Source organism: Gekko japonicus, unplaced genomic scaffold, assembly GCF_001447785.1.
Source record: "Gekko japonicus isolate JY-2015 unplaced genomic scaffold, Gekko_japonicus_V1.1 scaffold6269, whole genome shotgun sequence".
NCBI classification, from domain to species: Eukaryota; Metazoa; Chordata; class Lepidosauria; order Squamata; family Gekkonidae; genus Gekko; species Gekko japonicus.
In genome coordinates, this window is record NW_015170461.1 from 1 (window position 1) to 12,940 (window position 12,940).

Below are 12,940 nucleotides of genomic sequence, written 5' to 3' on the forward strand. Positions count from 1 at the left end.
CGAAGAGGGCATTTTCCACTGTTCCTTCCTGCCGCAGTGTGACATTCTTTCCTGCTACAGTGTTCGGTGGCTTCAGAGCAACAGTTGGGACTTGGGTCGGCGAAAAACAAGAGTTCAAGATGCTGGCTGTGGAAAGGAGGAAGGGAGACAGAGTCTTGCAGTCCAAGGAAAATCCCAACCTTTAGGGTAAGATGGGAAGAGTTTCCCACACTCATGTTTATCCATCAGGAGGAACCTTCCAGACTTAAACCCCTGAGATGATGGGAATTCTACCATACCTTTTGATATTTTCCCAAAAAAAATGTTTTGTACAAATCATCTCACGTTTTCATTTCCTCTTCCTTCCTCCAGGGGCCACGGGAGAGCATAGGAGGTTTTCCCCTCCCCTTTTTGTCCTCCCAACAACCCTGTGAGGTAGATCACATTAAGAAGGAGGTGACTGGTCCCAAATCATCCCATTAGCATCGTCACTTAGTGTGGATTGCAAGCCCAGGGTTTCTCCAGTCCAAGTGGGAGAAAGATGGTCTCTATTGTTTTCTTCTTTTTTCTCCGGGTCTGCTTTTTCCTGAGAAAAGTTTGTCATGGCTGTGGGATCTGGATCAGTGAGAATGGGGATTTGGTCAGCTGGTTTTGTTACTATAGGCTTGGTCATGTTTCTTGACCCAGAACACTAGAACCCAGTTCACAAGTTACAGTGAATGCACGTACAATCTCTGTACACTTGATTGTTTTTTTATGTGGATTGGGTAATTCTCATGTACAGCTGAATGGGAGATACAAACCCCACATTTATCCAGGGTCTGATCCCCTGGTTTTATTTGAGATGTAAAAGTGGGTTAGCTCTTTCTTACAACCAGTTGTACTCACATACAGATAGTTCGTACTTCCATTCACTATAATATGTGAATAGGACATGCATTGCCATGACTTCTGGGATTACCAAAGGCTAAAAAGCAACCAAGGGTTGATTTGACAGAAGAAGAAGATGATGATATTGGATATATACCCCGCCCTTCACTACCCAAAGGAGTCTCGGAGCGGCTTACAATCTCCTTTTCCATACCCTCCCCACAACAGACACCCTGTGAGGTAGGCGGGGCTGAGAGAGCTCTCTCAAGAACTGCCCTCGAGAGAACAGCTCTGAGAGAACTTGTAACTAACCCAAGGTCACCCAGCTGGCTGCATGTGGAGGCATGGGGAATCAAACCTGGTTCTCCCAGATTAGAGTTTGTGCTCCTAACCACTACACCAAACTGGCTCCCTTGTTACACGGGCTCACAGTTTTAAGAACTTTTCCCCTCAAAGAATTATCTCAGGACAAGTGGGAACCTGCAAAGACTTGTGGGAAGCATCTCATCTCCCCTCTACTCCACTATTTTTTCGCTTTCATGAAAGCCCCACAGCCTCTCCCCTTTTTCAGCTTCCTTCTCTCCTTCTGGGGTCGCCAACCTGAAGATCTCTTGGAATCACAGTGGATCTCCCAGCTACAGAGATCAGTGCCCCTTAGGGTTGCTAACTCCAGGTTGGGGAGTTCTTGGAATTCTGGGTGTGGAGCACAGGGAGGGGGAGGTTTGGGGAAGGACACAACCTCAGCAGGGTGTAATGCCACAGGATCCGCCCTCCGAAGCAGCCATTTTCTCCAGGGGAGCTGATCCCTGTCATCTGGAAAGGAGCTGTAATTCTGGGTGATCTCCAGCCCTTACCTAGAGGTTGGCAACCTTAGTTCCCCTTGGAGGAAGTGGCTGCTTTGGAGGATGGTGTCTATGGCATTATACCCTCAAGGACTTTTGAAGGGGCTCACTTTTCCCTGTTATCTCCCTCCCCACACTATTTCCCCTTTCCCTCCCCCAGGTATATCCTTTCCCCTTTACCTGCCTCATCTCTTCTTCTCAGCCATTCATCAACTTACCTTCCAACTTACCTGTGAGCTTCCACAGCAAGATGGGAATTTGAACCTGGGTCTCCCAGATGCTGCTCTGAAGCTCTAACCGCTATACCACACTGGCTTTCTCAGGGTGCCAGCTGCTGAACAGTAGCAAGCAGCCAGGTCTAGTTGGGTCACGCAAGTCGGGTGGTATCAAGTCACCCAGAGGCTGCTGAAGACCCAGGGTTGCCAACCTCCAGGTGGGACTTGGAAATCTCCCAGAATTATAACTGAACTCCAGATGACAGGAGAATGTCTCCCTGGAGGAAATGGCTGGTTTGGAAGGGACTCTATGGCATCATATCAGCCTCTCCCTTCCACAAACCCCGCCCTCCTCGGGCTCCATCCCAAAATCTCCAGGAACTTCCCAGTCTGGAACTGGCAATGCTAGTCAGTCCCCCTCAAAAGGCAAAATAGGCCTGAAAAGGACCCAGCCTCCTCCTCCTGCCTTTCACTGGAGAACCACAGTTTGTAATACTGTGGTTGCCTAGCAACAGCCACTGAGGGAATCCGTCCCTTAAAGCTACAGGCGCTCCTTTAATCATTTTCGGATTTTTAAGCTGACCAGTGTTTTTTTCTTTTAGATTTCACATTTTCCTGCAAACCTGGGGCCCTTTTCAGGTTTGTGGAAAGATCCATCCTTCCCATTCACAGCTCCAGACACCTGATTTAGGTATCCAAAGACAGGCCGACTTTGCCACAAACCCCACGCTTCTCAGACTCCGCCCCAAAATCTCCAGGAATTTCCCAATCTGGAGCTGGCAACCCTAGTCAGGCCTGGCCTTACGATAGGCCTAGTCTGACTTGGCCCAAAGATAGGCCTAGTCAGACCTGGCCTATCCAAAGATAGACCGACTTCACTATTAGGCTATACAATTGTGTTGTCATCTTAGAATTTTCACAGGACCAACTCAGGTGGAGGCAGATCTGGAACTCTCTGCAGCGCTAAAGAGATTCGCTTCGAACTCTCGCTTTAGACCTCTGTCCCTTGGGGCTGCCTCCCTCTCCCCAATCAATCCCTCGGGGGTCTCTATAGGATCCTGACCTCTCACCTGATAAAAGCAGTGTCTGCCAGGGTCTTCTCCGCCCATCCCCTGAGCACCCTCGGGTGGATTTTCCTGCCTCTCTCAGATTTGGAAGAAGGCCGGCCATTATTTTCATGCCCTGGCAGATGCCTCCATCCTTCCCCGTTCTCTGCCACCAGATCATGGGACAGGCCCCATGGAGTCTGCCCTCCCGCCTCCCTCCCCCGGATATGCTTACCAACCAGGCTCTCCGGGTCAGCCCCCCACTCCCTCAAGTTGTCAGCTCCTAGGTTACAGGAAGTGGTCATAAAGCACAAGTGTGAGCTATACTGTAGTGAATTGGTAGGAAGATCCAGCACTGGGTTGCCTCTCCAAAACAGGCAGATCGTTTGCACTTATCCCGGGGACAACACAAAAAAGACCCTGGCCGAGAAGGATCTCTGACTGATTCTCCTCAGATCTCCTGCCCATGCATGTGAGTACTTGGCTATAGTTAGGGGTCGTTTCGTATAAAAAGAGCTAGGACTGGCAACCCTAGTCAGACCTGGCCCTAAGATAGGCCTAGTCAGACTTGGCCCTAGTCAGACCTGGCCTATCCAAAGATAGGCCGACTTCACTATTAGACTATACGATTATGTTGTCATCTTTAGAATTTTCACAGGACCAACTCAGGCGGAGGCAGATCTGGAACTCTCTGCAGCACTGAAGAGATTCGCTTCGAACTCTCGTTTTAAGCCTCTGTCCCTTGGGGCTGCCTCCCCCTCCCCAATCAATCCCTCCGGGGTCTCTATAGGATCCTGACCTCTCACCTGATAAAAGCAGTGTCTGCCAGGGTCTTCTCCGCCCAGCCCCTGAGCACTCTCGGGTGGATTTTCCTGCCTCTCTCGGATTTGGAAGAAGGCCGGCCATTATTTTCACGCCCTGGCAGATGCCTCCATCCTTCCCCGTTCTCTGCCACCAGATCATGGGACAGGCCCCATGGAGTCTGCCCTCCCGCCTCCCTCCCCCGGATATTCTCACCACCAAGCTCTCCCAGTCAGCCCCCAAGTTGTCAGCTCCTAGGTTACAGGAAGTGGTCATAAAGCACAAGTGTGAGCTATACTGTAGTGAATTGGTAGGAAGATCCAGCACTGGGTTGCCTCTCCAAAACAGGCTGATCGTTTCCACTTATCCCGGGGACAACACAAAAAAGACCCTGGTCGAGAAGGGTCTCTGGTTCTCCTCAGATCTCCTGCCCATGCATGTGAAAAGAAGGTTCACATAAATAAAATTAATGGGCATCCGAGTGCGCTGGTATGCTTGAATTCTGCTGATTATGTTTGGGCCTGACCTATTGGTAGCCGTTGTAGCAAAGTCCAGGCCTTCAGGCTGCCAGTGTTTGGTTTCTTTCAGCCTTGTTACCCGGCCTTGAGAATGCTGGCAGAACTCTTGAGCTCTGACTTGTGGTCTCATTTCTCAGCCGGGGAAGGGCAAATGCTCCTTGGTTCAAATGCTGGCAGAACTCTTGAGCTCCGACTTGCGGTCTCATTTCTCAGCCGGGGAAGGGCAAATGCTCCTTGGTTCAAATAGGGTTTGATTTGCAAATTGTCAGCCGTACCCACAAGTGCCCTTTGACTTCTTCTGTACATTCATGCTCTGCGTGGAGGAATTCCGTGCAGTCTTCAAACCAGCCGTTCCCAAGGTTCCCAGTTGCATAGAGACCACCCAGAGGCTCTATACCAGGGGTCCTCAACAGTGTTCCCTCTAAGCTGAGTTAGTGTGAGCTAGCTCACAGTTTTTTAGTCTCCGGCTCACACATTTTTGTCTTAGCTCAGGAAAGATGGCTCCAGAGCAAACTAATGTATGCAGTAGCCAAATCGCTTGCTCACAACTTTAATACCAGTAGCTCACAAAGTAGATTTTTTGCTCACAAGACTCCACAGCTTAGAGGGAACATTGGCAACCTTTTTGAGTCTGCAGGCACCTTTAGAATTCTGATGCCAGGTGTTGGGCGCAACCACAAAATGGCTGCCAGAGAGGGCGGGGTCAGTGACGAAATGACTGCTGTGGGAGGCGGGGCCAGTCACAAACTATCAGGGAGCAAGGCTACGCATAACTCTAATAGTTACTCTTCATGCGGCAGCTATGCCCAACAGGAGGCCTCTTTAAATGAATGGTGTTTTAAAGGATCCGCACAGCCAGTTAGATCTCCAACAGCCAATCAGAAGCCCTGCGGGGCAAAAGCCCCACCAGGCCCCAGCTGCCCACTTTCTAAAAAGCATGAACAGGCACCAGGAAAGGTGAGAGCGGGCAGCATGGCACCTACGGGCATCAAATCGGGGGTCTCTGCTCTATACAAACACTGCTGCAGCTGTGTCTAGTCTAGGAGTTGGTGCTGACTTGGGACACTGTGTCCCCCTCCCTGCCATGGTGCACATGACCCCCCCCCCCCCAAAGCCTAAAAAAAATAAAAAGTGGGCATTTTGTTTGGGGGGGGGGGCGTGTTTCCCAAAGAAGCAACGTATTTCCATTCCAGATTTTGCACCAACAGAATTTATTACGCAGAAGCTAACCTTCTCATCTGAAAACAAAAAAGGCAGGCTCCCCACCCGACGATAGCCCAGGGTTGTCATCTCCAGGTGAAGAAATTCCTGGAGATTTGGGGGCGGAGCCTGGGAAGGGGAGGGGCCTTAGCAGGGTACGACATCATGGCGTCCACCCTCCAAAGCGGCCGTTTCCTCCCGGAGAAGTGATCTTAGTCATCTGGAGGTCAGTTGTAATGCTGAGAGACCAGTCCAGGCCCCACCAGGAGGTTGGCAACACCACAACAGCCATGGTTTATCTACATATACGGGAGGCCGTTTCAAACCGGGCCGGGCCAGCCCTTCTAAAGCAGCAGGCGTCAAAAGGAGAAGAATCCAGCCGGGATACTGCAGGGCGGGGGAAGCAGCCGTCTTTTGCTCCGATACAGCTCAGCGGGAGTCATCTGTAAAAGAGTTTTTAATTTATTATTTCTTTCTATCCCACCTTCCTCCCCAAGGGGGACCCAAAGCAGCTGACATCATTCCCGTCTCCTCCGTTTTATCCTCACAACTACCCCTGTGAGGTAGGCGAGGCTGAGAGCGTGTGACTGGCCCAAGGTCACCCAGCGAGCTTCCACGGCAGAGGAGGGATTCGAACCCGGGTCTCCCAGATCCTCGTCCTGCACTTTAATCATTGCAGTATTTCCTAAAGATCCTGTCAGTTACCCAAAGGGATGCCATGATGAGGACAGGGGCGGATGTGTTTTCAGGGAGGCTGGATGACAGGACTCTTCAGGCCCGTAGCCAGTGTGTTCCCTCTAAGCTGAGTTAGTGTGAGCCAGCTCACAGTTTTTTAGCCTCCGGCTCACACATTTTTGTCTCTGCTCCGGAAGGTCAGCTCCAGAGCAAACTAATTTGTGAAGTAGATTAATCGCTGGCACGCAACTTTAATGCCAGTAGCTCACAAAATAGAATTTTTGCTCACAAGATGCCACGGCTTAGAGGGAGCACAGTGGGGCATTTTGGGGCCTGGCCCCCCAAATTCCTACCAAGGCCCCATGGCTACCATCCAGCCTCCAGGCCCCCTGACTCTCTGGGTCTCCTTTGACTATGGCAAAGGAGATTTCATCTAAATTTGAGGAAGAACCTCCTGACAGTGAGATTCATTTGATGCTGGAACAGTAGTGGATTCTTGATAACTGAAGGTTTTAAAGTCTCAGTTGTATGTTTACTTCTCAGGGATATTATAGTTCTAGTTCCTGCATTGGCGGAGGGTTGGACTAGATGACCCATCAAACCCTGAGTAAAAGTCTAACACCTCAGATCTAAGTCATCATCGGGACTCATTGCATCAATTCTGTATCATACAACAGGATCCCGTATCTCCAGGCCCCACCTGGAGGTTGGGAACCCTAGCAGGGGTGGACTTAGCTATCTCTGTCACTCACTCTTTCTTGTCCTGGAACACATGATGCCAGAGGTCGATTCGGGGGGAACGCGGGGGATCGCAGTTCCCCCGGATGAGGTGCGGGGGCGGGGCACACGACGAAGCCCCGCCCCCTGCTTCCAGCCGCCCCGCTTCCGGCCCTCATTCAGCCAGGAGGAGGCAGGAGAAGAGGGAGGGTAAGTTGCTTCCTCCCCGCCTCTCCCCACCCCTGCCTGCCTGGGGCCAAGGAGGGCCTTCGCGGGGCTTCCTTGCACTCCCGCCGGCCTTGCAGGTCCACCGCCGGGCCCCTGATGTCAGGGGAGGTGGCATATGCTAATGAGTTATGCTAATGAGCCCCCCTAGCTCTTTTTCTATGAAATGACCCCTGCATGACGCCACCGCATGTTGAATCAGAGCATTTGTCCATAGAGATCTGTATGGTCTACTCAGACAGGCAGTGGCTCCCCAGGGTTTTCAGTAGATGTCTTTTACCTCTGACCTGGTCCTTTTAACTGGAGATGCCGGGGATCGAACCTGGGACCTTCTGCATGCCAAGCAGGACCTCTGCCATGGAGCCACAGCCCCTCCCCTAAAAGCAATACACTTCGCTAGATCTCCCCCACCCACCCCCACATCCATGTCAGGCAGACGGCAGCCCCGTTTCAAAAATTTTGCAGTTCTTAGTCCTAGTACATTGCTTATTAGATGTACCCTACTAGATACATTGCGCAATCCGCCTAGCGTCTGGGTGAGAAAGGCGGACTACAAATAACGTAAATCGACAAAATGAATAAGGCCGTTTAGCCCGGATGCTTTTATAGGATGCTCTGCCAGGATGTTAAGATTTGCAAGAGGGGGAAAAAATCTAAACAGCAAGTTCTCTGTTCTTTAGGGCTGCCAGGGAAAAACTTGGAGATTTTGAGGGTGGAGCCTGAGAAGGGCGGGGTTTGAAGAGGGGAGGGACTTCAGTGGGCTACAATGCCACAGAGTCCACCTTCCAAAGCAGCCATTTTCTCTCGGGGAACTGATCTCTGTCGCCGGGAGATCAGTTGTAATAGCAGGAGATCTCCAGCCCCCAACTGGAGGCTGGCAACCCTACATGTTCTTTCTCTCTCCCCATTCGTCATGATTAACCTGTTAGCAATGGGTGAGAGCCTCATAGGGTGGCTCCCGGAAGCAGCGGTGCCCTTCAGTTGGAGCCTCCGAGAAACCCTCCTGGGGCTGAGCGGAGGAGAATTGCTCTGAATGAGGGGTTAAATCTATGAGAGATAAGAAACTGTGCACTAACCCTAAGACTCCTATATGCACACGCCCTGTTTCGCGACCACCAATCGCAGACTTTGACACTACATAGTCTCCAGTGTCGTTCAACATCAGACTCCCGATGTTCAGGGAACAGCCGGGGTCTCCAGTCTCCCGCCCGGTAAAGGCTGGGCCATTCCGCTGCACAGGAGGTGATGTTGATGGAATATATACAAAGATCCGGTTTGCTTCAGCTTTTTCTCCTCGATACCAGATGCATAGAATAAAGGCTGGTTTTCCTCCTGGAGTCAGAGTGACGTCCTGTCCTTCCATCGGATGCGGTGGTTCCACCATAATAGGAATCTCCTGGGCCTGGGCAAGCAGGAAGCCAGAACTCAGGATGGTGGCTGAGTGGAGAGAGAGAGGGAGAGAGAGAGAGACAGAGACACAGACACAGAGAGAGAGAGAACCCTTCACTAGGCAATGAAAACAGACACACCCAGATCTCAGATTTCAAGATGTCCTGCAAATTAGGGATGCCAGCCTCCAGGTGGGACCTGGGGATCCCCCAGAATTACAACTCATCTCCAGACTACAGAGATCAGTTTCCCTGGAGAAAATAGACAGTGGACTCTATGGCATTGTACCTCACTGAGGTCCCTGCCCTCCCCAGGTTCCGCCCCCTGAAATCTCCAGGAATTTCCAGAACGGGATCTGGCAACCCTACCTGCAGAGCAGAAGCCACAAACTTTATTGTAGCATAAGCTTTCGAGAAACACAGCTCTTAAAGTGCTACTGGGCTTTTGACTATTTTACAGCAACAGACTTAACACGGCTAACTCCTCAGGGTGTTCAAAGGGAGCCTGGGGCACGCAGCACCCACCAAAGGACTATCCCAATGATTTGTTCATGCTCAGTTTCTGCCCCTCCAGGTGTCTGGACATTGTGTGACTCCCTTCCCATTGCACGGCCCTTGACCCCTTACCTGCTAACAGCACCACTCGGCAAGACCTCTTCCATCTAAGGTTGTTCACTGTCTGGCCCATCGTCAAAGGGGTCGCTGTGTGGAGTCTGTCAGTCGGAAGCCCGGGTTCTCTCTCCAAAACCAGCGTTTCTGCCTTCTGTGCCCCTGCGAAGTCTGCGTGAGTCTTGGCCCAGATGAGCAGGAACTTGGCAACTCAAATACTGCCACCACCTCCTCTCAGGATTAAGTTTCCACCCAGTGTTAAATTGCATTTCCTCCAAGCCTAAAAGTTCCCCATTTGCCCTTAGACTGGGTTGTTCCAACACAGGTGATCTCTGGGGGGAAGGGCACAGAACAAATGAAGAGAAAGTGGATAGATCCGGGTGGGTGGCCGCGTCGGCCTGAAGCAGCAGAACAAAGTTGGAGTCCAGTGGGCACCTTGAAGACCAACAGAGCTTAATTCTAAGTATAAGAAAGGCTCTCCTGGATGCCGGACGCTCCCCTTATCATATGAAATGACAGCACTGCACTGACATAACCTCTATACCAGGGGTGTCAAACATGCGGCCCGGGGGCCAGATCAGGCCCCCGGAGGGCTTCTGTCAGGCCCGCAGTGGAACTGGCTGTCTCCTGCTTCTTCTTCCAGTTCGGCTGCTGCTGCATCATCATAGGTTTGCAGCTTACAGATACACACCTGAACAGCATACTCAAGATTGCAGCAGCACAGATATTTTGATGCAATAATTCAGAGCAAGAGGTGTCAGTTATCAGACACGGTTAGATAAACAAAATATTGCCAGAGTGCTCATGTCTTAAGCATGCTTTTATTTTAATTTTAAAAATCTTTAATTGTGTTTGTGTCCCTTATCAAGCTTATATCTCTGCTACCTGGCATTACATGTTATGACACACACGGCCCGGCCCAACAAGGTCTCAGTTATGTCAGATCCGGCCCTCATAACAAATGAGTTCGACACCCCTGCTCTATATTGTGCTTCTTCACCCCACCTATATGTTTACTCCTCAAAGCAAACCAGGGGTCATTTCATAGAAAAAGAGGTGCAGGAGCTCATTAGCATAACCCATTTGCATAACTTATTTGCATATGCCACACCCCCTGACATCACCAGAAGTGTGTCAGAAGGCACCGCTCAGGCTCCACTGGACTGTTTTGGATTGCTAGCTATTGGGGGGGGGGGGAACGTGCAGATCTGTCCTCGCAGAGGAGGGAGAGCTTCTACCTGAATAAAACTTGGTCTTAAAGGTGTTACTAGACTGTTTTGGGCCGGAGGGCGGGGGGGGGCTCTGCAACTTACCTGGCTGCTTCTTGCTCTGACTGAGGGCTGCTGGGAGCAGGGGGTGGGGCTTGTTGCATATGCCCGCCCCCTGGGCTCTTTACTGCCAGAGCTCCATTCCTGTGTGCTCCTTCAGGAAATGACCCCTGAAGCAAACTCAAACGCTGTTCTAAAGTCCTTTGGACAAAACTTATTTGTTCAGAATCATACACCAGCCTCCTGTCCCCCACTTGAGGTGGCTTACGATGCGAATGCCATAAAAAGGCAATATGATAATTTTTAAAAGAGTGTAAAGCAATCTGAAATAAGAACAGTGGCATTAAACTGCAGCAATTTAAAAAACCTCCCAATCCTTTAGAAACAGTCAATATAATGCCGGGGGCGGGGGGTGAAAGCAAAAGAAATCGAAACCAAAGTGATTTATCGATAGAATTGCCTTCAGTTCTGGGGTTCAGGCTTTTACTTTTAGGGCCCTCATTCACTTCACATGGTCAAGAGCCTTTGAAAAAATTTTCTCTGCAGGCCACCAACGGCATATGTGTGGTCTGTATTCTACAAAGGCAAAAGAATGACCTTTCCCGATACACAGAATGAATCAAGAATCGTTAAGAAAATGGTCCTGTACTTAAGAAGAAGAAGAAGAGAAGAGATTGGATTTATACCCTGCCCTTCACTACCCAAAGGTGTCTCAGAGCGGCTTACAAACTCCTTCCCCTTCCCCTCCCCACAACAGACACCCTGTGAGGTAGGTGGGGCGGAGAGAGCTCTTTTTCAAGAACAGCTCTTATCAGAACTAAGGCTTGCCCAAGGTCATCCAGCCAGGTGCAAGTGGAGGAGTGGGGAATCAAACCCAGTTCTCTCAGATTAGCGTCTGCGCACTTAACCACCACACCAAACTGGCTCTCTACACCAAACTGGCTTAAGTGAAGGTGTGGTTGGGAAGAGGGGAAGGGAGAAGAGACCGTTTTATTGAGAACCGGTTTGGTGCAGTGGTCAGGAGCGCGGACGCTAATCTGGGAGAACCGGGTTCGATTCCCCACTCCACTTGCCGGTGTGACCTTGGGTCAGTCACAAGTTCTCTCAGAGCTGTTCTCTCAAGGGCAGTCCCCGAGAGAGCTCTCTCTGCCCCGCCTACCTCACGGGGTGTCTGTTGTGGGGAGGGGAAGGGAAAGGAGTTTGTAAGCCGCTCTGAGACACCAAGTGAAGGGCGGGGTATAAATCCAATCTCGCAATAATGGGTTCAAATTAAGGGTGGGAAGGTACCGGCTGGGTCTTAGGAGAAACCTTTTGACAGTCAGAGTTGTGCAAGAGTGGAATCGGCTGCCTAGGGAGGCAGTGAGCTCCCCCTCACTGGCTGTCTTTAAGCAGCAGCTGGACAAACACTCGTCAGGGATGCTAGGCCAGTGGTGGCGAACCTATGGCATGGGTGCCAGAGGTGACACTCAAAGTCCTCTCTGTGGGCACCCATGCCATCGACCCAGCCAGGCCCAGACCATCATTAAAATGTCGAATTCTCTGCCAAATAATTTTAAGTCAATGAAAGCATTTGGGATTGTTTTCCTTACTTTCTTTGGATCATCTTAAGTTAATGTATGAGTGATCTTTTCTAAAGTAAAACCTCAGTATTCAGGTTAAATTGCCGTGTTGGCCCTTTGCGATAAATAAGTAGGTTTTGGGTCCCAGTTTGGGCACGCGGTCTCTAAAAGGTTCGCGATCACTGCTCTAGGCTGACCCTGCATCAAGCAGGGGGTTGGACAAGATGGCCTGTCTGGCCCCTCCCAGTTCTGTGATTCCATGATTCTATGACAGGGGCCAAATTTCCAAGTAGGGTTTGATATGCGTGGAAACTGGGCATCTGCCGGACAGGAAATTCAGCCAACCCCAGCTGTGCTGGATTGCCTTTCCATATCAACTCTCGAGTGATAAGAACAGTACAAACCAGTTGGCCTTCCTATAAATCTATTGCTGCAACTGTGTAAATATCTGCTGCTATTTCATAAGATAGGGGAGTGGCCAGCATCCAGGAGAGCCTTTCTTATACCCAGAATTAAGCTCTGTTGGTCTTCAATGTGCCACTGGGCTCAAACTTTGTCCTGCGGCTTCAGACCAACACCGGCTGCCCCACCTGAATCTATCCACTTTCTCTTCATTTGTTCTGTTCCCTTCGCCCCAGAGGGAGCTGCAGTGGCTCAAGAGGTTAAGACACTGAACTGCAGGCTGCAGAAGGTCAGTCGTTCAGCAGTTCGAGACCCGAGTGTGCCGCATGACGGAGTGAGCTCTTGTCTCTAGTTCCAGCTCCTGCCAACCTAGCAGTTCGAAAGCAAGAAATTGCAAGTAGATAAATAGGTACCACTTTGGTGGGAAGGTAACAAACAACGTTCCGTGCGCCTTGGTGTTTAGTCATACCGGCCACATGACCACGGAAACGTCTTCGGACAGCGCTGGCTCTTTGGCTTTGAAATGGAGATGAGCACTGCAACCCTAGAGTCGGACTCGACTGGCTTTCGAGCAAGGGACACCTTTCCCTTTACCTTCGCCCCAGAGCTCACCTATGTTGGAATGA

At 50.7% G+C, this 12,940-nt stretch overlaps 1 protein-coding gene across 1 annotated transcript; it reads right to left on the reverse strand.

Moving 5' to 3' along the window:
* Positions 1–5,700: 5,700 nt before the first annotated feature.
* LOC107116420 (carcinoembryonic antigen-related cell adhesion molecule 16-like) lies at positions 5,701–9,223 on the reverse strand. Its single transcript, XM_015418315.1, has 3 exons — positions 9,104–9,223; positions 8,165–8,525; positions 5,701–5,914 (listed from the first exon to the last, which is right to left on the reverse strand). The coding sequence occupies exons 1-3, from the start codon at positions 9,162–9,164 to the stop codon at positions 5,911–5,913; spliced, it is 426 nt and encodes a 141-aa protein (XP_015273801.1). The 5' UTR covers positions 9,165–9,223; the 3' UTR covers positions 5,701–5,910.
* Positions 9,224–12,940: the final 3,717 nt, after the last annotated feature.